At 43.4% G+C, this 27,260-nt stretch overlaps 1 protein-coding gene across 4 annotated transcripts in view; it reads left to right on the top strand.

Moving 5' to 3' along the window:
• The window catches only part of LOC123772515 (uncharacterized), a 234,909-nt gene that overhangs the window by 24,423 nt on the left and 183,226 nt on the right, over positions 1-27,260 (top strand). For 3 of the 4 annotated variants that reach the window (XM_045765753.2, XM_069325797.1, XM_069325798.1), the window contains exon 2: positions 25,767-25,838. The exons of the other annotated variant lie outside the window; for it this stretch is intronic. In XM_045765753.2, the coding sequence (XP_045621709.2) occupies positions 25,836-25,838 (3 nt within the window). In that variant the 5' untranslated portion in view covers positions 25,767-25,835. The remainder of the gene's footprint in view (positions 1-25,766; positions 25,839-27,260) is intronic. 4 annotated transcript variants of the gene reach the window in all.

The following is a 27,260-nucleotide window of genomic DNA, read 5'->3' as shown; positions in this document are numbered from 1 at the left end:
ACCCACCACACCAACCCACCACACAAACCCACGACACCAACCCATCCACAACCACCCAAACCACACCACACCACCCAGACCATCCATGCTGTGTATTGAAGCAGCAGGCTTGGAAGCGTCTCAACTCACCCGACAAAAAAAAATGATGGGTTGACAGGTCTCCCCTCACACCTCCAGGACCCCTCCCCCACCCCCCAGGTACCCAGCTATACACACCACAATGCCAAGTCAGCTATTGTTTTCTACAGGAAACAATAAAACATGTTAATGACTAATAATGTATATTAATACACGAAATACCATTTTATCACCATTTCAGCTGGTTGTCAGCTGCCTGGCTGACAACCTGCCTCCCATGAGAGTACGTAACCTACACCACCTGCCCCCTAACAAAAACCTTAACTACTGACACCACTTGCCTCCTGGCAACAACTCTCTCACCAATGCCCCCTGACACCATTTTATCACCATTTTTATCACTATTTCTCCCTAGAAACAATGGGTAAGGATAATAAAACACTATACATGTATAACTGTTTACACTCTGGCGAATCATAGTTGATGACAGCCAGCTCCGGCGCTCGGCCTCGGTGACCGCTTGGACGAACATTCCTCGCTTAATCAAACATTTGTATGTTCCACTGAACATATGGTACCGAATTCAATTAGTTCGGCTCTTCCGGGAATTCGATAGAGCGGGGTTCGTTAGACTGAGGAAGCACTATACTGTTGCCTCTTTTCGTGCGGCGCTGGCAGAGCCGCTTCGGCTTGCTCTCGGTCTTCGTGTTGCTTCTTCTCCGTTAGTAAGCTGTCTCGTGCGTTGTTTCACCTCTGACCTGTTCATGCGCTGCTTTCACCGTCTTGGTCTCTGGTCAGCGTGCTCTGTCTTCTCCTCGGTTGGTGGTGCCTCTTTGGTTCCGGTTTGTTTTTTCGTCGGCTCTTTTTCCTGTTGGCATTTGCCTCTGGGGGTCGGGTTGCTGGGCTTCTTGCTCCTCCGCTGGGGTTTTCTGCTCCTTCGGTTTTAGCGTTTTGGTTGTTCAGTGGCAGCAGTCTCCATCTTTTCTGGCACTGGATGGGGCTGCTACGTTCCGGAGGGGTCCTTGATTTGTTGGTGCTTGGTTGGTCGGGCCAGGGGTGTGTCATGTTTTGTGTTCAGTGGCGGCCCTCCTCTGTTATTTGCGTGCCATGACATCTGTGTCTGGGGCGCGTTTTGAGTTGATCCGGTTCCGTTCTTCCCTGTTCGCGGGTGACGGTGTCCCAGGTTGTCAGCTGTGTTCTTGCGGCTAACCTGCCTGTGTTCTTCCCCCATGCCCGTGGCATTCGTGGCTTCGCTGCTCTTGCTGCCGTCTGGGCGGCGTGTCCTTGCTGTCATTCGGCCACAGATCTTTGGTGTTCGTACTGGGGACTTGCTGCTCGTTGTCTCATTTTGTTCTCGGGCCCATTTGGGGCTGTGACGCCTTGGGTTGGCGTTTGCTGCAGGTTGTCTCGCTTCCGTGGGGGGTGCGTGGTGTCCACCTCCCGGTTCTGTCCATTTGACCTTTCTCTGTGGGTAGTTAGCTCCAGGGAGCCGACGGGGCTCCCCCCAGAAAACCAGCGTTGAATTTAATGAAACGCCATTTTCTGAGTGAGACCTGGAGGCTCCCTGGCATCCCTCCCTCCCTCCGGTTGGCGGTTTTTCGCGTGTTTTGACATCCAGCCTCAGAACTGATGGGTGGATAGCCGGCGTGGGAAGTCTGGGGCTCCCCCTTTTCCCTCCCAGGGAGGGGGGAGCTGCGCAGACAGCGGCGCGGTGACATGTGACGTCATACTAGTTTGCTTATTTTCTGTTGGGGAGTTCTATCCACTAGTTCGGCTTTTGGTAGCAATTTTAACCAGAATAGGAGTTTGTTTTGGAATGCTTACCTTTCTGGACATACAACGTACTGGACAAACAACGTACTGGAGTGAACGATATGGAAGAAAATGCAAGATTGAACCAGTGAAGAGCAGAGGTGCCATAGGCACAATCAGAGAGCACTGTATAAACATCAGAGGTCCACGGTTGTTCAACGTCCTCCCAGCGTCTATAAGAAATATTGTTGGAACAACCGTGGACATCTTCAAGGGAAAACTGGACGGTTTTCTAAGAGAAGTTCCGGATCAGCCGGGCTGTGGTGGGTATGTGGCCCTGCAGGCCGCTCCAAGCAACAGCCTGGTGGACCAGACTCTCACAAGTTGAGCCTGGCCTTGGGCCGGGCTTGGGGAGTAAAAGAACTCCCAGAACCCCCATCAACCAGGTATCTGGATGCTTGACCCGGTCAATGGCAGACATAGAATGCTTCCAACCACACGGGGGTTTCTATAGGCCATTGCTCCTCTTGCCTCTCTGAGGGGGCCAGGTTCTGGCCGTAGTCCCCGGTAGGCCCTAGAACTCCATACACATGACTGATCCCAAAGTCTGACATTAGCATATCAGCCTGGTAAAGCTCCGGGGAGCCTCCAGGTCTCACCCAGAAAATGGCGTTTCATTACAATCAACGCTGGTTTTTTCACCCTTTCTATTTATGCTGCAATGCTGAAACTTGGACCAGTTGGAGCCCTTCTTACATATAACAAGTAAATAAAGTTTGATTGAAATTCAGCAACTTTTAATATTATAAATTATGCACCCCCCCTTAAAAAAACAAATAATTGAACATGAAAGTAGTATCAGGTAGGATACAAGTCATATAATACACAAGATGGTTCACTAACATATACTAAAACCAAACCAAACCAAGGCTATATCACCCAATAGGCCAAGTAGGCCATGGCCTAGGGCCCACCAGCACTTTGTTGTTTTTGAACTGTCAAAATGGATGAATATGAATTAATACTTGGAGAATTGTGTGAATTATTTTAATACAGTACAACCTCGATTCAACATACTATATGAGACCAACCCCAGTTCGTTGGAGCGTTGGATTCGTTGCAAGAGGTGACCTTCAGGAGGCGTTTGCGTCAGTGTCTTTTTTTCTTGTACACAATAAAAATACATTATCATATTACATTCTGTACCTATATATTATTTCTCTACTAAAAAAATACTGTAATTCATAAATTTACCTTATTGTTGGAGTTATGTCCATCTTGAAGTTTTGTGAAGTTGTGAATGCTCTACAGTAAATACATACTGCAGTGCATTATGCTGTTAGCACTGTGTTGATTAAAAGTAGTTCTACTGTATGTTGAGTACTACAATACATCTTATGAAAACTATAGTATACAAAAATTACTGCAACTTTAATTTTAACACTGTACACACTTAAATTTAACACTTATTCTAACTGTTCACGCCACACACGATGTTTTTAGAGGTTTGCATCAGCTTTGCTGGTGCTTGCTGCTGCTGTGGGTTCAGCTGCTTCTGAACTGGTGCTGGCTGCTGTTGTACCAGTGCTGGATACAACTGTGCTCATGTTGGGTACGGCTGTTCTCGTGCTGGGTACGGCTGTTCTCGTGCTGGGTACGACTGTTCTCATGCTGGGTTCGGCTGTTCTCATGCTTGGTACGCCTGTTCTCGTACTTGGTACGGCTGTTCTCTTGCTGGGTACGGCTGTTCTCATGCTGGGTACGGCTGTTCTCATGCTTGGTATGGCTGTTCTTGTGTTGGGTATGGCTGTTCGCATCCTGGGTACGGCTGTGCTCGTGCTGGTTGATTTTCTGCTACTAGTTCTTGCATAATATTGCTTCATTTTTGGCATTAATAAGGCACTATTAGTAAGCCCCTGAGACATTTTGTTTTATAACCAAAGAGCTGTAGTAAAAAAATGGTCAATTCCACAGTTATTCTTCCACCAGCGGATAAATACTGTACGTCAATCGCAGACAAAGCTAAGAGCACTGGGTGCATACTGTACGAACGCAGACTAAGTCTGTACGTACACCCTTCAGTAGGCTGGTGTTTAAGCCAGATCCAGTAACATAAATTTTTCTTAAATATTCGATTTACATCAAATTATATATTTTTGGGTTATATATTTAGTTTAGCAACATTATTACGATAATAAGAGCTATAAAAAATACTTATTTTGGAACCGATTTATTAATTTTATTACTGTATTTCGAAGCCGTAGGTCACTGAACTGTGGCGACGAAATCGAACAAAACATGCCTGGTGTTGTGTTCGATTTCCAGTAACATAAATTTCTCTCAAATATTCGATTTACATCAAATTTGATATTTTTCTGTTACATATTTAGTTTAGCAACATTATTACGGTAATAAGAGCTATATAAAATACTTACTTTGGAACTGATTTATTTATTTTATTATTTTGAAGTCGAAGATCACTGAACTGTGGCGACAAAATTGAACAAAACAAGCATGGTGTTGTGTGGACAGGGATTAGACCCGTCCACTCATGCTGGAGTTGTGCTGCCAATAATGTGAATAATTTCTCAAATAGCAGATATCTATCATATTACAGTATACTGTACAGGCGATGAGTCACAATAACGTGGCTGAAGTATGTTGACCAGACCACACACTGTATGTTGTATGAAGTATGTTGACCAGACCACTTCAATTTCTAGTGTGTGGTCTGGTCAACATATTACAGTATATTTTTGGTTTTATTTAGTTTCGTTTAATTAGGATAATAAAGAGTTATTAAAACACTAGTTTTAGAAATGATTTATTAATGTGAAACGTTCAAAGTCATGGGTCACTGAACTATGACAACACAGACGAAAGTGAGTGAAACCTCACTGTAAAGTGAGGTTTACTGCACAGTATTCCCTTATCTGTCCACCTTTACTCATCTTGTTTCATCATAGAAAATGTATACAAGAAGATTTCAACACATTAGCTAGCTATTCACGCTTCAGCCTTTAAATTATTTTACAAAGATACGTGTGCCACAAATCGGTGAACGAAAATCATTGAAACTCAGTCGTTCACTTGTGTGGACCATTCTGGCTGGTGTTTGGTTCATATGATTCACTTGTGTGATCCAACTTGTCTTATGAAGGAATTATTAATTGTAATCTGTGATAGAATGAGACAATTTTCCACCACTCTGTGAACTCTGTCCCAACATCGTAAGCTTGTGGACTGCTTGTGGACCGCTTGTGGTCCACAAGCAGTTCACTTGTGTGGTCCACTTGTGCAGTCCACTGTGTGGTCCACTTGTGTGATCTAACTTGTCATATGAAGAAATTATTAATTGTAATCTGTGATGGTATGGGAAAGTTTTCCACCACTGTGTGAACTCTGTCCCAACATCGTAAGCTTGTGGACCACTTGTGGACCACTTGTGCGGTCCACTTGTTTGGTCCACTTGTGTGATCAAACTTGTCATATGAAGGAATTAATAATTGTAATCTGTGATAGAATGGGAAAGTTTCCCACCAGTCTGTGAACTCTATCTCGGCGTCGTAAGCAAATCTGAACATCCCCCGCTTCGGCGAACCATTGTTCGTCGAACCGGGTGAGTAAATCCGGCCTGAAAAGTGTGCGAACTAGCCGGAGATTTGTTGAATCGGGGTACGTTGAATCGAGGTTGTACTGTACATATATTTTATTAAAGCTATCATAATTTTTGGCTACTTCTATGAATACTGGTATTTTCTGGGAAAGGGAATTAAAACTTTTAAAGTATTGGAATATGGCCATAATGTATTCATCAGCATAATGTAATTTTGATAATTATTTCTTGCCTAAGCTATTACCTTGTTACTTACCAATATCTGTCTTGACTGTCAGAACACTAACTTTATTGAACAGTCTTGTGTATGATTTGACCATATTCTAATGGGGGTCATGTTGTATTTTAGCTTATAGGATTTATAACTGTAATAGTACTGTCTCCACTCGATCATCCGGACTATATGGGAAGGACCCCCAGCCGGATTATCACGTTTTCCGGATAATGGTACTTTTTCACCTACGAGTTCAAAACTAACCATTTGCAACTATTTTTATACAACAACCAACATAATTTGAATTGCCTTGCCACATATAATTACAGTATTTAATATTCAACTAGAAACCTCAACTTACCTTGTTGTTGTTCGTCTTCTTGATTGATGCCACACATCTTGAAGTTAAAATTTTTTGACAATTTACGTAACTTATACTAACACAACACTAAAATTAACACTTAACCACTTAACTGCGCCAACCGAGTTTTCTGTACCAATTCTAAATGTGTGCGAGGTTGGTTGTGTATGAAATGGACCCTTAGGACCTCCAGTGAGAGGCAGCCATCTTGGAAAAAAATCCCAGAATGCCCTAGGGCTGCTGGCTGGGTTAGTTCTGAATGAGCAACCATGGGTGGCACACGCGCCTCTGGCTCCCAAACACCTGTCCGACGCGGTGTTGAAGATAATGCTCTGTCGGTGAAATTCAAACCTTATTGTTTGAAAAACATAAGGGTCATAATATTGGGGAAGCTAGGCGCAATAAGGACCTATCACAAAGGTCGGATGCAAGTGATACAGCACCTATGAGGACGATACAGCGAGCGTATCCAGTTGTAGCTCTGAGCGTCACCCTTGCAATCCTATGCTATTTATTTAGATGATACTTAGATGAATTGCTTTCTGCATTCAGGGATGATGCATCTGATACAAATAGCATAGATGAACAGTGTTAGCGGCTTCCATGGTGGTGTTTTCCATAGATATTTTCAAGAATGCCTGAATCTCTTCCCAACTGACGGACACTCTTGACGCTAGCTGAATCTCTTCCTGACTGACGGACACTCTTGAGGTAAGCTGAATCCCTTCCTGTTTGGGACCATACAAAGCGATCTTTTCAAGACTACCTTACAAATTTATCTTTTCCTATAATCTTTTCAATACTACCTTATGCTTTACAAGCTTGGTTACATACAACCTACAAGTACTAAAGCCAAGGGTGTACGTGAGTGCGTTATTTGCAAGCACACGGAATGAAGAAACAGGAAGTGAAAATTTATCTTTACCTGGTGCACTGAGAGCGAAGTCGCGCTGTGTACCATGGGCTACTTCTTTGATTATTACTCACTTCCGAAATACTAAGTGTGTAATACAGTGTGTTACTGTGTAAATAGTGTGTGAAACTGTACGTATTGTAATTTTAGTGAATTTTTAACAAGTACAGTGGAACCTCTATTAACGCGTTTAATCCGTTCTGGCACCGAGCTCGTTACCTGGAAAACTCATCTTAAGAAACAAATTTCCCCATTTAAAATAAAGGAAATAAATTTAATCCATTCCACTCCCAAAAACATCCATACTTGTATGACTTTTTTTTTTATGTAAATATAATACTGCACATGTAAATATAAATGTTTTGTTGTAGTTTTTTAATATTTACTTTACCTTATGAAGAGTAGTTGCTGGCTGGAGGGAGACGATGGGGAGGTGGGAAGGAGGAGAGGGGGTTATGGTGTGGAAGGAGAATCCACCTCTGAGTCAGGCGGACTCTCTCTTCTTGGGAATTTCACCCAAATTTCATTTCAAATATCACACAAGGATGCGTTAGACCAGCACCAAATAAAAAACTACGTCGATTACACTCGTTGTGTCAACAATATAATAGTCTTACCACAAAGATACAATACAATGCCGTTTTCTCAAATAGGCAATGTGGTTATTAAAGAAAACAGAAATTTCATGGCAAACATGTATACAATCCCCAAGACGATCGGATAAGAATTGGATTTTATAGAAATATTTGCTCAAATGACGCTTGAGCGCGGTGTTTGGGTGCATTCAAGAGAAAAAAGTGTGTCACGTTCAAGCAACATATACCTGCGAAAGTGATAACACTTTCATAAAGTGTTATCACAAAGTGATAAATTAATTAAACATTTTCACACACCGGGTTGTCACTGCTTTATCAGGGCAGCTTTTCCAAGAATGCGTTCACCTTTTCAAACATTCCAAACACTTCCCTGATCTCAGTGGAAGAGGCAGCATCCTCCCTTACTTCCTCATTCCCTTACTAATGGTGTAAATTGTTGATGAGACCTGCCATACTCCCTTGTGAGATCAGTCACACAGACACCACACTCATGCTTTGCTATAATTTCCTTCTTCAAATCCACAGTAATTGTGTCTTTCTTCCTCTTGATAACACTATCTTTAGCAAGCAGCTTCTTTGGAGACATCGTGTGTTACAAATTGTAGTCGCAAAACCACTAAAAACCCAAAGAAAAGCTCAAATAAATCCAGAGGGATGCTTGTCGTGTGCGATACAACAACAACACTGGCGTCGGAGGCGTCCGAGAATTTGCGAGAACCCGCGAGATGCTAGGAAGCACCATGTGGTTTTGCTCGTTAATAGAGGTGAGCTCGTCAGTAGAGACAAATTTGCTGCGAGTATCTTGCTCGTTACTGGCAAAACTCGTTAATCGAGGTTCCACTGTAATACTGTCTCCACTTGATCATCCGGACTATATGGGAAGGACCCCCAGCCGGATTATCACATTTTTCGGATAATGGTACTTTTTCATCTATGAGTCCAAAAGTGACCATTTCCAACTATTTTTATACTACAAACAACATAATTTGAATTGCCTTGCGACATATAATTATTAAATATTCAACTAGAAACCTCAACTTACTTTGTTGGTATTCGTCTTCTTGATTGATGCCACACATCTTGAAGTTAAGAATTCTTAACAGTTTACGTAACTTATACTAACACAACACTGAAATTAACACTTAAAATTACTGTACAGTTCATTAAGCAAAGTTAGTTTTGACTGCCAGCTGCTGAAGCCTCACTGGTTGAAGGCATTTGGGTTGCCTGTGAGGCCTCATTTGAAGGCGCTTGCATGCGCCTCACTTGTTGAAGGCGCTTGCATGCACCTCACTTGTTGAAGGCGCTTGCCTGTGATGCCTCACTTGTTGAAGGCGCTTGGCTTGCCTGTGACGCCTCACTTGTTGAAGGCGCTTGGCTTGCCTGTGACGGCTCACTTGTTGAAGGCGCTTGGCTTGCCTGTGACGCCTCACTTGTTGAAGGCATTTGGCTTGCCTGTGACCCCTCACTTTCTGAAGGCGCTTGCTTGCGCCTCACTTGTTGAGGGCGCTTGGCTTGCCAGTGGCACCTCACTTGTTGAAGGCGCTTGCTTGCGCCTCACTTGTTGAGGGCGCTTGGCTTGCCAGTGGTGCCTCACTTGTTGAAGGCGCTTGGCTTGCCTGTGAAGCCTCGCTTGTTGAAGGCATTTGGCTTGCCTGTGACGCCTCACTTGTTGAAGGCGCTTGCTTCCGCCTCACTTGTTGAAGGCGCTTGCTTCCGCCTCACTTGTTGAAGGCGCTTGGCTTGCCTGTGGCACCTCACTTGTTGAAGGCATTTGACTGCTTGTGACATCTCACTGGTTGAACAACACGTAACTTGCCTTTAATTGCTAGGACAACCTTCTTCCTCTTAACACCTCCAGAACGATTGATGCTGCTGCCAGACATAGTCTTGGCCAAAAATGTTCAAAGTTACTATGAAAATAAAAAAGTTATTTAAAAAAACATTTCACTAATGGCGCAGCACTGTGTATAACACGAAGGACGGATGCATATTGGTTGACCAGTGTTGGACAGGTCCAATTGGGGCAGTTACAAAGTACGTTACGAAGGCTGCCAGGAGGAAAAAAACTCACAATATTTTTGAAGGAAATTTCAGCCTGTGCACATTGCTTTTAGGAAACTTATTTATTTGTTATTACATAATTACTAGTACTTATTCATTTGCTTTTGGCTATGATTAATTGTTCTAAAATTAATGGTAAATCCTGTACCCAGGTGGTCCCACCCGACACTCCCCTCCCACCCTCCAGACACCGCCCACCCACCCCACCCCACCCCCTCCTCCACCATGCGTCTAGAGCCACAGACGGGATTAATACTGTATGGCCGAATTTTCATCTGGCCAAACCAGCTTTTATCCGGTTCCTGTGGCCATTTTGGCCGGATGTTGTGATAACTTTATCCCATCACGATTTTGGCCGTATAAATGCGTTTTCGGGATGTTCGAATCCCTGATAATCGCGGGGTTACAGTATTGCGACAATAAACATTTATTGTGGACACATTACTGACACATGTATCACAGTTCATGGAACATTATGAACGTTCTACTGTATACATATTGTAAAGAACACAAATATGCATCATATACTGTACTATAAAAAAAACAAATAAAATCGCATTGGAAATACAGAAAACAAATAATTGAAAATATATTTGTGGCAACACCCGGTGCTTGAATGGCCTGCGCGACCGTGTCTGGGCGAGTCACGCACAGGCGACCAGGCCCTGATGATGTCACAGCGCACTTTGTCCACGTCCCTACATCCAAAGTAAGTGGAATTTGGTATTTATTTTTACATATACATGTTCAGGGAAGGGAATTTATCATTTTACGAAGAAAAAATAATTTTTGGGGAACACTTCATTTCATGCGCACCGGGGGGAATTTCTCGATAAACTCCGTGCAGCAAGGTGGTTAAAGTTACTGAACAGTTCATTAGGCAAAGTTAGTTTTCACTGTCGGCTGCGGAAGCCTTGCTGGTTGAAGGCATTTGGCTTGCCTGTGACGCCTCACTTGTTGAAGGCGCTTGGGTTGTGTGTGCCGCCTCACTTGTTGAAGGCGCTTGGGTTGCGTGTGCTGCCTCACTTGTTGAAGGCGCTTGGGTTGCGTGTGCTGCCTCACTTGTTGAAGGCGCTTGGTTTAATTTTCGTATCATATAAGAATCAAGTGTTGCTTGCCTTCTGTGTTCACTGGCCAGTTGTATGATCAGCTCTTTTGTTTGCCTCAGGTATGGATACATGTTTCCAACCTCTGGATGAGCAATTGGATGAAAAATTTATTAATCTGTCAACAAAGGTCATGAGTACACTATTTTGTGGTCATTGGTGTTGGTTCTTCACTGCCTTCTTCATCCTCCATCTCTAGGTCGACCTCACCAGTAATAGACTGGAGAATCTCGTCTTCACTCATCACACCATATCCTGGGTCATTGGCATCTTTTTCAAGCCAGTCAACCACATCCTGTCTTTCTAAGTTTTCACCGGCATTTCTAAACATTCCATGGATTTCATCTGTAAATCCTTCAAAATCCATTTCTGCATCCTCCTCATTTCTGACCGTAGACGTGAGGAGTTTTTTCCAGGAATTTTTCAGAGTCGATTCCTTTAATTCACTCCACACCTTGGCCCAGTTATAGATGGCTTCCTTGATTGTATAGTTCTTCTAATAATGAAGTTTTTTTTTAGCCCTGTTATCCACACCGAGTTCAATATCAGCCGGAAGAGGCAAAATCATCAAAACTTCATTTAGCATCTCTTTGGTGTACAACCTCTTCGTGGCACAGATAACTCCCTGATCCATAGGCTGAATGAGAGAGGTTGTGTTAGGATGAAGTGCCATACACATTATCTTGCCATCCTGTGAGGTTAATGTGTCAATTTTGGGGTGGGCAGGCGCATTATCAAGCAGCAGCAAAGCCCGAACTTCGCTTGGCCTTATCTCCTGTGTAAACCGTGCATTTTGTGAGTTATAATATTTGACTGGCAGTCTGTCCATGCAATGTTGCAAGGCTCTTGGTTTCTTAGATTTGCCAACAATTGCACACGTGATTCTGTCTGTGCCATCGGCATTCGCACACATCATGGCTGAGAGCCTGTCCTTGTTGACCTTATGGCCTGGCACACAACCCTCACTCCTCATTGCTAGAGTTTTTTCTGGTAAACTCCTCCAATACAACCCAGTTTCATCAGCATTATAAATTTGATAAGAATATAAATTATTTGCCAAAATGTATGCTCTTAATTTCTCTTTAAATGGTTCTACACTGCTTTCATCTGCACTCAATTTTTCACCGACACTTTTCTTCGCAATATTGTGCCTACCCTTGAACCTTGCAACCACCCTTCACTCGCTTTGAAATCCTTTATTCCAAGGCTTGCAGCATTTTGTATTTCTGGGCTGCGAATGGTCACGCCAGCTGTGCAGTGATGAGAAAACCACTTGTACACGGCCTCATCCAACTGTACATGCGTCGAAGTTTTCATAGTCTTTCTACCACACCCTCTGCTAGTGCTTGCACCTTCACTTTCACAAGTTGAAATGAATTTCATAATTTTCTCTTTGTTTCCTTATATCAGAAACAGTACTAGCGCCTATATTAAATTCTATGGCAACACTTGAGGTCGACCTGCCATTTTCACAAAGTTGTATAACACGTAGCTTGTCTTTAATTGTTAGGACAACCTTCTTCCTCTTAATACCTCCAGAACGATTCATGCTGCTACCAGACATAGTCTTGGCCAAAAATGTTCAAAGTTACTATGAAAATAACAAAGTTATTTAAAAAAATATTTCACTAATGGTGCGGCACTGTGGTGTAACACGAGGGTAGAGAGCACATGGGTTGACCAGGCCTGGACGGGTCCAGTCGGGGCAAGGAAGCCCGTTACATAGGCCGCCAGCAGAAAAAAAAATATTTTTGAAGGAAACTTCAGCCTGTACAAATTGTTTTTAGGAAACTTGTATGGTATTTTTTATTACATAATTACTAGTACAGTATTTCTTTTGATTTTGGCTATGATGAATTGTTCTGAAATCGATGGTAATTCCTGTACTGTAGTGTATAGGCCACTCCCCATTCCTCCTTATCCCCCCAGGTGGTCCCTCCCAACACTCCCCTCTCTCCTGACACCACCCACCCACCCCACCCCCTCTTACACCATGCGCTTCGAGCCACAGACAGATGGGATTAATACGGTACGGTCCGCCTCATGGCTTTCATATCCGGACAATTCCATGATTATCCAGCTGACTGTCCGGATAGTATAACATCGGCAGCAAATAAACCGGCTCCGATTTTTTATCCAGCTAAATCAGCTTTTTATTCGGCTCCTCTGGCCATTTTAGCCGGATATTGAGAACTTTATCCGGTCACGATTTTGGCCGTATAAGGGCGTTTTCCGGATGTTCAAATCCCGGATAATCGCGTGGTTACAGTGTCTCCCATTTTTGCCATGAGTTGCATCTTTCCTGACAAGTGTTGTGTAATATGCCATATTAAGTCACTCTGCTTCTCATACAATTCTCATCCAAATTAATTACTAGCAGTACCCGGCCACACGATGCTATGCCACAGCAATGCATGTGCGTTGCTGAGCCACAGCAACCTTCCCTGTCCCCCAGTCCTCCCCACCATTTCCCCCTCACCCATCTCCTCGGCCTCCCAACCATTCCCCACTCCACTGTCCCCTCGTCCTCCCCACCATTCCCCACTCCACCATCCCCTCTCCTTCCCACCATGCCCCACTCCCCTGTCCCTTTGTCCTCAACACCATTCTCCATCCCCTCGTCCCCACCATCCCAAACTCCCCTGTCCCCTCGTCCATCCCCACCATTATCCCTTCCCTTGTCCCCTCGTCCTCCCCACCATCTCTCACTTCCATCCCCTCATCATCCCCACCATTCCCCCACTCCCTCATCCGATGCCTTCCCATATGGTCTGATGTTCCCATCACTGAAATATAAGAAAAACAGTTAAAAAATGAAATGAGAATATGAAAAAATAAAAAAATAAACTATACTAACGAAATGAACGGTATGGTAAACAACACAGCTCAATTCCAACGCAGTTCACACAAAATAATTAAATCAAAATGAAAATCAATGGGGCCTCGACTTACGATGCTAATCCGTTCCCAAAGACGGATCGTAAGTCAAAGCGATTTTTCCCGTAAGAAATAAAGAGAATTGAATTAATCTGTTCCCCTCCTTCCAAATATTAACATACAAATACATTTTATACTGAATACAATGTTTTTTCTAACTACAATACAGTACCTAAGTTTATCTTAACTTTATGGAGGGCTCTTGATGGCATATGGAAGATGATGATGAGGGGGGAGGAGAAGAGTTGTTACTGTTTGGTAGGGGAGTCCCCTTCCATTATCACATCAGGCAGTGATGTTTTCTCTGGGGTACTCTCTCTCCTAAGTTTTGCCTGAATACCACTAGGACCTGGTTGTGGTTCAGTGCTTGTTTGTCTCACTACAAATTTGTCAAGAGACAATTGTTTTTCCCTTCGTTTTAACATTTGTCTGTAATGATGCATCACAGTGTCATTGAATAGGTTAAGGCAACAACTTACTGCAGCTTGATTTGGGTGAGTCGTTTCAGCAAAGGGTTTGCAATTCTTCCCATGCTGCACACATTTTCTTAATTGTTGAAGAAGATACATTCTGTACTGGCACATCCTCCCCTGAAGAAATTTCCTCAGCTGTCAAATCTCCACTCGCATTACCACACAACACAAGAGTAAACCGATCTTTCATAGGCTTGTGTCCAGGCAATGACTTCTCCTCCTTGGTAATGTATGTTTTCTTTGGCAATATTTTCCAGAATAGCCCTGTCTCGTCACAATTAAACACTTGTTGTGGTAGATATGCCTCACTCTGCACAAAATCTTTAAATTTGCCAATGAATCTTTCAGCCACTGGTTTGTCTGAGCTGGCAGCCTCCCCATGCCTCACAACACTATGAATTCCACTTCTTTTTCTAAATTTCTCAAACCATCCCCTGCTCGCCTTAACCCTTAAAAGGCGCATGACTATATACAATTTGACACCCACAGGCGCATAAAAAAAAAAAAAAACTTTTTTCTTCCTAACCTGTTAATTTGTGTTCACTGATCATGGGAAAAATAATAAAAAAATCGTAAGTGGCATATATTGCCCGCTATAGGGCGGGGAAGTCTGGCAAAAAACAGGTGCTGACTCAGTGTGCGTCCCAGGCGGTCTGTTGCTCGCCAGCTGTCAGGCCGGAGTTGCCACAAAGAGATAATTACCTAATTATTTCAATGTCTCTAATTTTTCGTAGTATTTTTGCTGTATTATTATTCAATAGTGTGTAGTGTGATATATTTATATAATAAAATGTGTGAATCATCGCGGTACTCAAAAATATGGTGTGCATATTGTTGATTCAATTATGTTCATCAAACAGTGAACAAATACTTTGTCGGTTATTACACTATATACACAGGTTATATACAGTATAAGTATCTGCATGTTTTGTTCACCGTAACAAACCACTAAGTTGGTATTATGAGTCAAAAAGTAACGAGAAGTGACCGCCACATTCCAGCCAGCCACTCACTCCCTCCCTCACCACCTCACTCGCCCACATTTTCCTCCCACCATACTGTTTTTGCTTTTATTCACTATATACAGACATTATATATAAGTATCTACATTCGTGTTCACCATAACGAACCACTAAGTTGGCATAGTAGCAGTGCCAGTGGCAGCCCGCCACTGGCTGCTACGTCCTCCCTCCCTCAAGTCACCTGACTCGCCCACATTCTCCTCCCACAATACTGTTATTGCTTTTATTCACTATATACAGATGCTATATATAAGTATCTACAGTCGTGTTCACCATAACGAACCACTAAGTTGGTATGCTGAGTGGCAGTGGCAGCCAGTGGCAGCCCGCCACTGGCTGCCACTCTCTCTCTCACCTCACCTGACTTGCCACCATTCTCCTCCCACCATACTGTTTTTGCTTTTATATACAGACGTTATATATAAGTATTTACATGTTTTGTTCGCCATAACTGTACATCTAAGCTTGTATGGTGAGTAAAGGCTCAAAGACATAGGACCTCACACAGTCAGCTGGTGGCTGCCGCCCTCAAGGCCAGATGCACTAATATTTCTCCTCCAACAATACTGTTTGTGGTGTTATTACGCTATATACACATTATATATAAACATCTACCTGTTTTATTCACCAAACTTGTACAAGTAAACTGGTATGGTGCCCAAAGACCATCGTGGTCACCAGTAAACAACATAAGTTGTGCAGACGATGCCACTGCCTTCACCAAAATGGTGGTTCCCAACCTACTCCTCTTGCTGTTTATACCCACTATACACAACATATGTTATATATAAGTGTTTACATTTGTGTTCACCATAGCGAACCACTAAGCTGGTGTGGTGAGTGGAGTCAATAAAAGGTGGCCACACACAGTCAGAAGACAACGCCACTACCCTCCCCTCCCACAGCATTACTCCTCCCAACATGGAACACAGCGCTAAATATCACCACAATCCTGCAATTATCAGAACCCTGGTCAGTTTTATCACAGTCAGGGGTCTTCTGTAATAATATCATCGCTACATAATAGCATGAACAAGTGTATTATGGCATTTTTAGGCGATGCTGTGGTCACAAGCTGAACAGCAGTGCTGTGAGCTCATGCTGCGTGCGTCAGGCTGGGTAGCTCACTCAATACTTAAGCCCCTAACACCCGGGAATTTGGCCCACAATTTTTTTTTTAAATGGCATCTGTTTACAAGAGCCCTGATAAAGGTGTGGTGAACCCCGTGTATCCGTGGCTGTTTAAATCTTGCGTAGTACTCCACAGCATCATATGATGCGATGCGCAATTTAAGGGTTAAACACTCTCACTTCTTCATTACTCGTTCCAAGGGTTTTCTTTAAAAGGACTTCATGCAATTTTCTTGCCTTTTCACAAATGATGGCCTTCGAAACGCTATCACCCGCTAACTCCTTGTTGTGTATCCAAATTAATAATAACTGTTCAACATCTTCAAGTGTTTGTGTTCTATGTTTCGTGATTATTGATACACCTTTTGCCACTTTAGCACCTATATTGTCCTTTTTCTTAGCCAGTATGGTGGATATTGTTGACTGAGATTTGTTGTACTGCCTAGGCAGAGTTCAACAACCCACATACCATCTTCATATTTACGAATGATTTCTTATTTCTGCTCTATGGTCAATCTTACATGGGATCTCATATGTTGAGCCTTACCACCGACTTTCCTGGGACTCATGGTGTGATATATAACAATTACTTTAATGTAATGTTCAAAATGCAAAAAATCACCACAAACGCGGAATTTCTTAAAGGCGCGATCGTCACAAAGCGGGCAGCTCTAGTGAACTGAGGCAGGTTGGACCTCATGACCGGGAACCACGCGCTCTGTCGACCCGAACGTGTACCAACAAACATCGGAAGTCGACGACACCATTGGATGTCGAGTCGCATTTTTCAATGAAATTTACATCGTAACTCGAAATTATCGTAAGTAGAGGCAATCGTAAGTCGAGGTGCCACTGTAAATAAAAATCTATGAAAATTCAATTTATCAATGCATTCAGAAACATTGAAATGAAATTGTAACATATTTAGTATAGCATGTGTGTTGCTCTTACATGCAACAGATGGCATTGTTTATCAAGAAAAAGTATAGTTTTACCTGTCACAGATGTGGCATCTATACTTACAAAATGAACGGTATGGTGAACAACACAGCTCAACTCCAACACACTGTCACACAAAATAATTCAATAGAAAATAAAATAAATCAAAATCTATAAAATCAAATTTATCAATGCAATCGGAAACATTGAAATGGGATTCGTGACATATTTAGTATAGCGTTTGCTCTTATGTGCAACAGATGGCCTGCTTTTCAAAAATGCATGTTTTTACCTGTCACAGGGGTAGCATGTATATAGTAGGTATATAAAAAGACGCGCCTATTCGAATGCAACGTTGTGTCAAAATTTCAAAGCTATCGGTGAAGAACGTTCGGAGATTACATTGTATGTTGCTCTTATATCCAACAGATGGTGCTGTTTTTCAAAAAAGCATGTTTTTTCCTGTCACAGATGAGGCATGTATATAGTAGATATAAAAAGGCGCCTATTCAAATGCAACGTTGTGTCAAAATTTCAAAGCAATCGGTAAAGAGGTTTCGAAGATTTCCCTCACGTGAAAAACACATGAAAAACACAGTTTTTCAGAAAAAGCAAGTTATTTTTTACCGTCACAGACGTGACATCTATATAGTATGTATATAAAAACCTGCTCGGATGCGAATGGAACGTTGTGTGAAAATTTAAAGGCAATCGGTAAAGAACTTTCGGAGATTAGCGGTCATGCACAAACGAACATTTTTATTTTTATTTATATAGATTAGAGTTCTATTTAAACATAAGCCATGTACTCTTTATTAAATTTTAGTTTTGCATTTAAAACAAGATGACCAATCAAACAATTCAATGTAGTTGAGTTATATTTGTCTTTGGTGGCGAGTGTAGCAGTCGTCTTTGATGGCAAGTGCAGCATTGTTGTCTATGATGGAGAGTGTAGCATTATCGTCTTTGAGGAAGAGTGTAGTATCGTCATCTTTGATGGCAAGTGAAGAATCGTCGTCTTTGATGGAGAGTATAGCATTATCATTTTTGATGGCGAGTGTAGTATTGTCGTCTTTAATGGTAAGGGCAGCATTGTCGTCATTGATGGCAAGTGCAACGTTGATGGCGATTGAAGTATCCTTAACCCTTAAATTGCGCATCGCATCATATGATGCTTTGACCGACTTGCAGTAAATTGCGCATTGCATCATGTGATGCTTTGGAGTACTACACAAGATTTAAATGGCCCGCGGATACACGGGGTTCACCACACCTTCATCAGGGCTCTTGTAAACAGACGCCATTTTTTTTAAAAATCGTGGGCCAAATTCCCGGGTGTTAGGGGCCTCAGTATTGAGTGAGCTACCAATTAAACCTGACGCATGCAGCATGAGCTCACAGCACTGCTGTTCAGCTTGTGACCACAGCATCGCCTAAAAATGCCATAATATACTTGTTCATGCTATTATGTAGCGATGATATTATTACAGAAGACCACTGACTGTGGTAAAACTGACCAGGGTTCTGATAGTAGCAGGATTGTGGTGATATTTAGCGCTGTGCTCCATGGAGGGAGGAGTAATGCTGTGGGAGGGAGGGTGGTGGCATTGTCTTCTGACTGTGTGTGGCCACCTTTTACTGACTGCACTCACCATACCAGCTTAGTGGTTTGCTATGGTGAACACAAATGTAGATACTTATATATAACGTGTGTATAGAGGGTATAAACCGCAAGAGGAGTTGGTTGGGAGCCGCCATTTTGGTGAGGGCGGTGGCATCGTCTGCACGATTTATCATATTGTTTACTGGTGACCACGATGGTCTTTGGGCACCATAACAGTTTAATTGTACAAGTATGGTGAATAAAACAGGTAGATATTTATATATAATGTGTGTATATAGCGTAATAACACCACAAACAGTATTGTTGGAGGAGAAATAATAGAGCGTCTGGCCTTGAGGGCGGCAGCCATCAGCTGGCTGTGTGAGGTCCTATGTCTTTGTGCCTTTACTCACCATACAAGCTTAGATGTACAGTTATGGTGAACAAAACATGTAAATACTTATATATAACGTCTGTATATAAAAGCAAAAACAGTATGGTGGGTGGAGAATGGTGGCATGTCAGGTGAGGTGAGGGAGGGAGGGAGTGGCAGCCAGTGGCTGGCTGGCTCCAACCCCAGTTCGTTGGAGCGTTGGATTCGTTGCAAGAGGTGACCTTCAGGGGGCGTTTGTGTCAGTGTCTTTTTTTTCTTGTAGTCAATAAAAAGGCATTATCATATTATATACTGAACCTATATATTATTACTCTACTAACAAATTCTGTGTTACATTTGTTATTTACCGTATTGTTGGAGTTATGTCCATCTTGAAGTCTCATGGGGTTGTGAATGCTATACAGTAAATACATACTGTAGTGTATTATGCTGTTAACTCTGTGTTGAGTAGTTCTGCTGTATGTTGAGTACTACAATAAAGTTTATGAAAACTATTGTACACTAAAATTACGGCAACTTTAATTTTATCATTATGTTTTGATTTGTCAAGAGGCTGGAGTGTTCATTCCGTGACTTTGTTGAACATATCTTCACAATCAAGGAACATCCGTGCACCATGTTGGCTCCAAATGCACTTATTGTGTCAGTGATGGCTGACTGGTGGGTGGATGGGCAGGCAGGAAGAGGCAGGGAGGGAGGGAGGCAGGCAGGAAGAGGCAGGGAGGGAGGGAGGGAGGCAGGCAGGAAGAGGAAGGGAGGGAGGCAGGCAGGCAGAGCTTGGAAGGGAGGGAGGCAGGCAGGCAGGCAGAACTTGGGAGGGAGGGAGGGGTAGGGAGGCAGGCAATGCTTGGGAGGGAGGGAGGCAGGCAGGCAGAGCTTGGGAGGGAGGCTGGAAGGGAGGCAGGCAGGGAGAGGCTGGGAGGGAGGCAGGCACGGAGGGAGGCAGGCAGGCAGAGCTTTGGAGGGAGGCAGGGCTTGGGAGGGAGGCAGGCAGGCAGGCAGAGGCTAGGAGGGAGCCAGGGAGGGAGGCTGGGAGGGAGCCAGGGAGGAAGTCAGGCAGGCAGAGGCTGGAAGGGAGGCAGGCAGAGGCTGGGAGGGAGGCAGGCAGACAGATGCTGGGAGAGAGCCAGGGAGGGAGGCAAGCAGGCAGAGGCTGAGAGGGAGCCAGGGAAGGAGAGGATGGAGATGGACTGACGGATGGATTGATGGAAGGATTGATGGAAGGATTGATAGAAGGATGGAGGGAGGGATGGAAGGATGGATGATTTGAGGGAGGGAGGGAGCAATGGAGGTATGGGTGTTGAGTTGAGCAGTGTGTGTGTATATATGTTCTGTAAGGGTGGGTGGGGGAGGTGTGTCGGTGGCGGTGAAAGGACCGACTCGCTGATAAGCCTAACTCATTGACCCAGTTAACTTTTTTTTTAACTTGATTTGTTTCTTAAATTCTGGATGGATGGAGGGAGAAAGGGGATGGGAGGGAGGGAGGGATGGTGGAGAGGGAGGGAGGGAGGGATGGAGAGGGAGGGAGGGATGGATGGATGGAGAGAGGGAGGGAGGGAGGGAGGGACGGATGGATGGAGAGAGTGAGGGAGGGACGGAGAGCGGGAGGGAGGGCTGGAGAGAGGGAGGGAGTAAGGAAAAGAGGGAGAGCTGGAGAGAGGGAGGGAGGGGGAGAGGGGAGAGGGATGGAGAGAGGGAGGGAGGGATGGAGAGAGGGAGGGATGGAGAGAGGGAGGGATGGAGAGAGGGAGGGATGGAGAGAGGGAGAGATGGAGAGAGGGAGGGAGGGAGGGAGGGATGGAGAGAGGGAGGGAGGGAGGGAGGGATGGAGAGAGGGAGTGAGGGAGGGAGGGATGGGGAGAGGGAGGGAGGGATGGGGAGAGGGAGGGAGAGAGGGAGGGAGGGAGGGATGGATGGAGAGAGGCAGGTGGAGAGGGAGGGAGGGATGGAGAGAAGGAGGGAGAGATGGAGAGAAGGAGGGAGGGAGGGATGGATGGAGAGAGGCAAGGAGAAAGGGAGGGAGGGATGGAGAGAGGGAGGGAGGGAGGGATAATAAGAAAGGGAGGATAATAAGAGATATAAAAAACTTATTTTAGAACTGATTTATTAATTTTATTATTTCGAGGCCATAGTCACTGAACTGTGGCGACGAAATCGAACAAAACACGCATGGTGTTGTATGTGCAAGGATTAGACCCGTCCACTCATGCTGAAGTTGTTCCAGTAACATACAGTAATTTCTCAAATAGCAGATGTCTATCATATTACAGTATATTTTTTTGATTTTATTTAGTTTAGTTTAATTAGGATAATAAAAAGCTATTAAAACACTGGTTTTAGAAAATATTTATTAATATGAAACTATCAAAAGTCATGGGTCACTGAACTATGATGACACAGACAAAAGTGAGTGAAACCTCAATGTAAAGTGAGGTTTACAGTACAGTATTCTCTTATCTGTCCACCCTCACTCATCTTGTTTCATCACAGAAAACGTCTATAAGGAGATTTTACCACATGTATGTAAGTAATCACACTTCAGCCTTTAAATTAATGTACAAAGATGTGTGCCACAAATCAGTGAACGAAAATCATGGAAACTCAGTCGTTCACTTGTGTGGACCACTCTGGCTGGTGTTTGGCGAATATGCTTTACTCGTTGTGTGGACCATTCTGGCTGGTGTTTGGTTCATATGGTTCACTTGTTGTGTGGTCCACTTGTGTGATCCAACTTGTCTTATGAGGGAATTATTAATTGTAACCTGTGATAGAATGAGAAAGTTTTCCACTACTCTGTGAACTCTGTCCCAAAATCGTAAGCTTGTGGACCACTTGTGGTCCACATGTGTGGTCCACTTGTATAGTCCACATGTGTGGTCCACTTGTGTAGTCCACATGTGTGGTCCACTTGTGTAGTTCACTTGTGTGATCCAACTTTGTCATATGAAATAATTATTAATTGTAACCTTTGATGGAATGGGAAAGTTTTCCACCACTCTGTGAACTGTTCGAACATCGTAAGCTTGTGGACCACTTGTGGACCACTTGTGTGGAGCACTTGTGTGGCCCATTTGTGTGATCCAATTTGTCATATGAGAGAATTAATAATTGTAATCTGTGATAGAATGGGAAAGTTTTCCACCAATCTGTGAACTCTGTTTGAACATTGTAAGCAAATCCGAACATCCCCCGCTTCGGTGAACCATTGTTCGTCGAACCGGGTGAGTAAGTCTGGCCTGAAAAGTGTGCGAACTAGCCGGAGATCCGTTGAATTGGGGTACGTTGATTCGAGGTTGTACTGTACTGAATCTTTATGTTTGAATCCTTGCCAACATTTAATGCTTGTTCCCCCTTGTAAACAGCTCCCATGTGTATACAGTGGCACCTCGACTTACGATTGCCCCTACTTACGATAATTTCGAGTTACGATGTAAATTTGATAGAAAAATTTGACTCGACATCCGATATTTGTTGGTACACGTTCGGGTTGACCGAGCGCGTGGTTCCTGGTCATGCGGTTCGACCTGCCTCAGTTTACTACAGCTGCCTGCTTAGTGACGATCGCGCCTATAAGAAATTCCACGTTTGTGGTGATTTTTTGCATTTTGAACATTAAAGTAATTATTATATAACATTAAAGTAATTATTATATATCATGCCATGAGTCCCAGGAAAGTCAGTGGCAAGGCTCAACATATGAAAACCCATGTAAGGATGACCATAGAGCAGAAACAAGAGTACAGAATGTCTCTTCCTCAACAATTAAGAAAATGTGTGCAGCATGGGAAGAATTGCAACCCTTTGTTGAAACGACTTGCCCAAACCAAGCTGCAGTAGGCCGTTGCCTTAACCCTCAAACCGCTAGGGGCCCAAATGGAATTCACACCCACAGGCGCAACAAAAAAAAAATTCCAAAAAATTCTTTCGTCTTATAGAAGTGTTCATTTTTGTTCCCTGATCACGGAAAAAAATAACAAAAAAATCGTAGGTGGCATATTTTAGCCGCAATAGGGTAGGGAAGTGTGGCAAAAAAGGGGCGTTGGCAGAGCCTTCGCCAGATGAGGTCTACTCCGCCCGAGCTGTCAGACGGCAGTTGCCACAAATATATTATTACCTAATTATTTCAATGTCTCTGATTGATTTTTTCTTAGTTTTTTTGCAGTAATATTATTCCATACAGTGAATTGTGGTATATTTATATTATAAAATGTGTGAACCATCGCTGTACTCAAAATTATGGTGTGCATATTAGTGATTCAATTATTATGTTCATAAAACAATAAACAAATAGTTTTGCTGTTGTTACACTATATACACAGGTTATATATAAGTATTTGCATGTTTTGTACACCATAACGAACTACTAAGTTGGTCTTGTGAGTCAAAAAGCAGCGAGGAGTGACCGCCAAACACCAGCGAGCCACTCACTCCCTCAACACCACCTCACTCACCCTCATTCACCTCCTACAATACTCTTTCTGTATTTATTCACTATACACAGACGTTATATATACGTATTTACATGTTTTGTTCACCATAACTGTACATCTAAGCTTGTATGGTGAGTAAAGGCCACAAAGACATAGCTACTCACACAGTCAGCTGATCGGCGGCCGCCCTCAAGGCCAGACGCACTAATATTTGTCCTTCGACAATACTGTTTGTGGTGTTATTACGCTATATACACATATTGTATATAAGTATCTACCTGTTTTATTCACCATACCTGAACAAATAAGCTGGTATGGTGCCCAAAGACTATTGTGGTCACCAGTAAACAACATGATAAGTCGTGCAGACGACGCCACCGCCCTCACCAAAATGGCGGCTCCCAACCTACTCCTCTTGCTGTTTATACCCTATATACACACGTTATATATAAGTATCTACATTTGTGTTCACCATATTGAACCACTAAGCTGGTATGGTGAGTGCAGTCAATAAATGGTGGCCACACACAGTCAGAAGACGACGCCACAACCCTCCCTCGCACAGCCTTACGCCTCCCTCCATGGAGCACAGCGCTAAATATCAGCACAATCCTGCTATTATCAGAATCCTGGTCAGTTTTATCACAGTCAGGGGGCTTCAGTAATACTCTCACTGCTAAATAATAGCAGTATCATATATATTATGGTATTTGTAGGCGATGCTGTGGTCACAAGCTGAACAGCGGTGCTGTGAGCTCGTGCTGCGTGCGCCAGCCATGGTGGCTTGCTCAATACTGACGCTCTCACACCCAAGAATGTTGGCCTGGATTTTTTTTCTAGGTGGCATCTGGCAACTATCAGTCGTGGCTGTACTATAGCTGCCCCTATCCCCGGCGGGGAGTTTAAATTATAGCGCTAGACACGAAATCATATATAAATGATGTGCGGGGTTTCGGTTTTGTCACTGATATCATTTATATATGATATGCGTGGTTTGAGGGTTAACCTATTCAATGACACTGTGATACATCATTACAGACAAATGTTAAAACGAAGGGAAAAACAAATGTCTCTTGACAAATTTGTAGCGAGACAAAGAAGCGCTGAACCACAACCATGTCCTAGTGGTATGCAGGCAAAACTTGCCAGGGAGTGCACACCAGGATGGTCCTTACTGCCTGATGTTATAATGGAAGGGGACTCCCCTTCCAAACAGTAATACCTCTCCTCCTCCCCCCTCATCACCATCTTCCATATGCCATCAAGAGCCCTCCATAAAGGTAAGATCAACTTAGGTACTGTATTGTAGTCAGAAAAAACATTGTATTCAGTATAAAATGTATTTGTATGGTAATATTTTGGAGGGTGGGGAACGGATAAATTCAATTCCCTTTATTTCTTATGGGAAAAATCGCTTCGACTTACGATCCATCTCTGGAAACGGATTAGCATCGTAAGTCGAGGCCCCATTATATCTGTTAGATATGAGAAGCTCATAAGAGGGAAAATGTCGTCTTCAACAAAGTTTTCAAGTTTGTGATTCCTCAAATGTGCTCTATCTGGTGAAAGATTTAATTTTAAGTAATTTTTCTATTGTCTGCATTTTTGAAGGAAGTGTTTTGATATTTACCTGAATTTACCTGAGGGGGCCACAACAACTAGTGGCCTCAGAGAGGACAAGAAGCAAGCAGCTAGTCTTGCTGGTGGCAAATCGGTCCCCTGATTTGCCTTGATCTTTTCGAGTTGGATTTTTAAATTTAATAGTTTTGGCAATACGACTTTAGCTTGTAGCCAGTTCCATGGGTTTATAACCCTGTGGATGAAAAAGCATCTGTTCTCAGTTCTATATTGTGGCTTGTTAAGCTTGAAACCGTTGATCCATGTTTGTGTTACATTTTGACTTTTTTAAAAATTGTCCGGATCATCATCCTCCAAATTGTTCAGTATTTTAAAAGTTTCATTCTAAAGTCACAACTGTGCTTGATATTTGCATTTGCAATATTTTTGGCCTTAGAATGATTTACTATTAGATGAAAAATAATATTAGGTTAATTTTGAGAACCCCAAATATTCATAATATGTTATTCAATAAGTACAATATGCAAAAAAGTATAATTCCAATCATTTTAATTGACAGGTAACATCACTTGCAGTCCCACCACTTGACCACAAAGACAACCAGAAACACTGCTGCAGCCCATTGATAATGGTAGGACAATTATAGTTTTTCGTACCCCTAGTGATGATAAAGACAGTAACCCTCTACACTGCACATTTGTTGAATGTGACAACCCCATTATGTTTACAAAGTATTCTGAAAAAAAAAATTCTTTTGCCTTTATTAACCCTTAAATGGTGCTAATTGCATATACAGTACAACCTCGATTCAACGTACTATATGGGACCGACCCCAGTTCGTTGGAGCGTTGGATTCGTTGCAAGAGGTGACCTTCAAGAGGCGTTTGCATCAGTGTCTTTATTTTTCTTGTAGACAATAAAAATGCATTATCATATTATATACTGTACCTATATATTATTACTCTACTAACAAATACTGTTACATTTGTTATTTACCTTATTGTTGGAGTTAAGTCCATCTTGAAGTCTCATGGAGTTGTGAATGCTGTACAGTAAATACATACTGTAGTGTATTATGCCGTTAACACTGTGTTGAGTAGTTCTGTTGTATGTTGAGTACTACAATAAAGTTTATGAAAACTATTGTACACTAAAATTACTGCAACTTTAATTTTAACACTATATTTTGATTTGTCAAGAGGCTGGAGTGTTCATTCCGCGACTTTGTTGGACATATCGGCACAATCAAGGAACATCCGTGCACCATGTCGGCTCCAAATGCACTCATTGTGTCAGTGATGGCTGACTGGTGGGTGGATGGGCAGGCAGGGAGGCAGGCAGGCAGGCAGGCAGAGAGGGAGGGAGGGAGGCAGGCAGGCAGGGAGGGAGGGAGGCAGGCAGGCAGGCAGGCAGGCAGGCAGGCAGGCAGGCAGGCAGGCAGGGAGTGAGGGAGGCAGGCAGCCAGAGCTTGGGAGGAAGGCAGAGATTGGGAGGCAGGTAGGCAGGAGGGGAGGCAGGCAGGCAGAGCTTGTGGGGAGAGGCACGGAGGGAGGCAGGCAGAGCTTGGCAGGGAGGCAGGGGAAGGAGTGGATGAAGATGGATTGATAGAAGGATGGAGGGAGGGATGGAAGGATGGATGATTTGAGTGTGTGTGTGTGTATGGGCTTTAGGGGTGGGGGATGTGTGTCGGTGGTGGTGAAAGGACCGACTCGGTGATAACCCTAACTCTGACCCAGTTAACTTTTTTTTAACTTGATTTGTTTCTTCAATTCTGGATGGATGGAGGGAGAAAGGGGATGGATGGAGAGAGGGAGGGAGGGAGGGATGGATGGAGGGAGGGAGGGAGGGAGGGAGGGAAGGATGAATGGAGAGAGGGAGGGATGGAGAGAGAGAGGGGGGATGGAGAGAGGGAGGCAGGGGAGATGGAGAGAGAGCGAGGGAGGGAGGGATAGAGAGAGAGGGAGGAAGGGAGGGAAGGAGGGAGGGAGGGAGGGAGGGCTGGAAAGAGGGAGGGAAGGATGGAGAGAGGGAGGGGAGATGGAGAGGGAGGGAT

The sequence above is a fragment of the Procambarus clarkii genome, chromosome 17 (assembly GCF_040958095.1).
Source record: "Procambarus clarkii isolate CNS0578487 chromosome 17, FALCON_Pclarkii_2.0, whole genome shotgun sequence".
Classification (NCBI taxonomy): domain Eukaryota; kingdom Metazoa; phylum Arthropoda; class Malacostraca; order Decapoda; family Cambaridae; genus Procambarus; species Procambarus clarkii.
The sequence above is the reverse complement of the archived record's forward strand: the minus strand, read 5'-3'. Positions and strand labels throughout refer to the sequence as shown.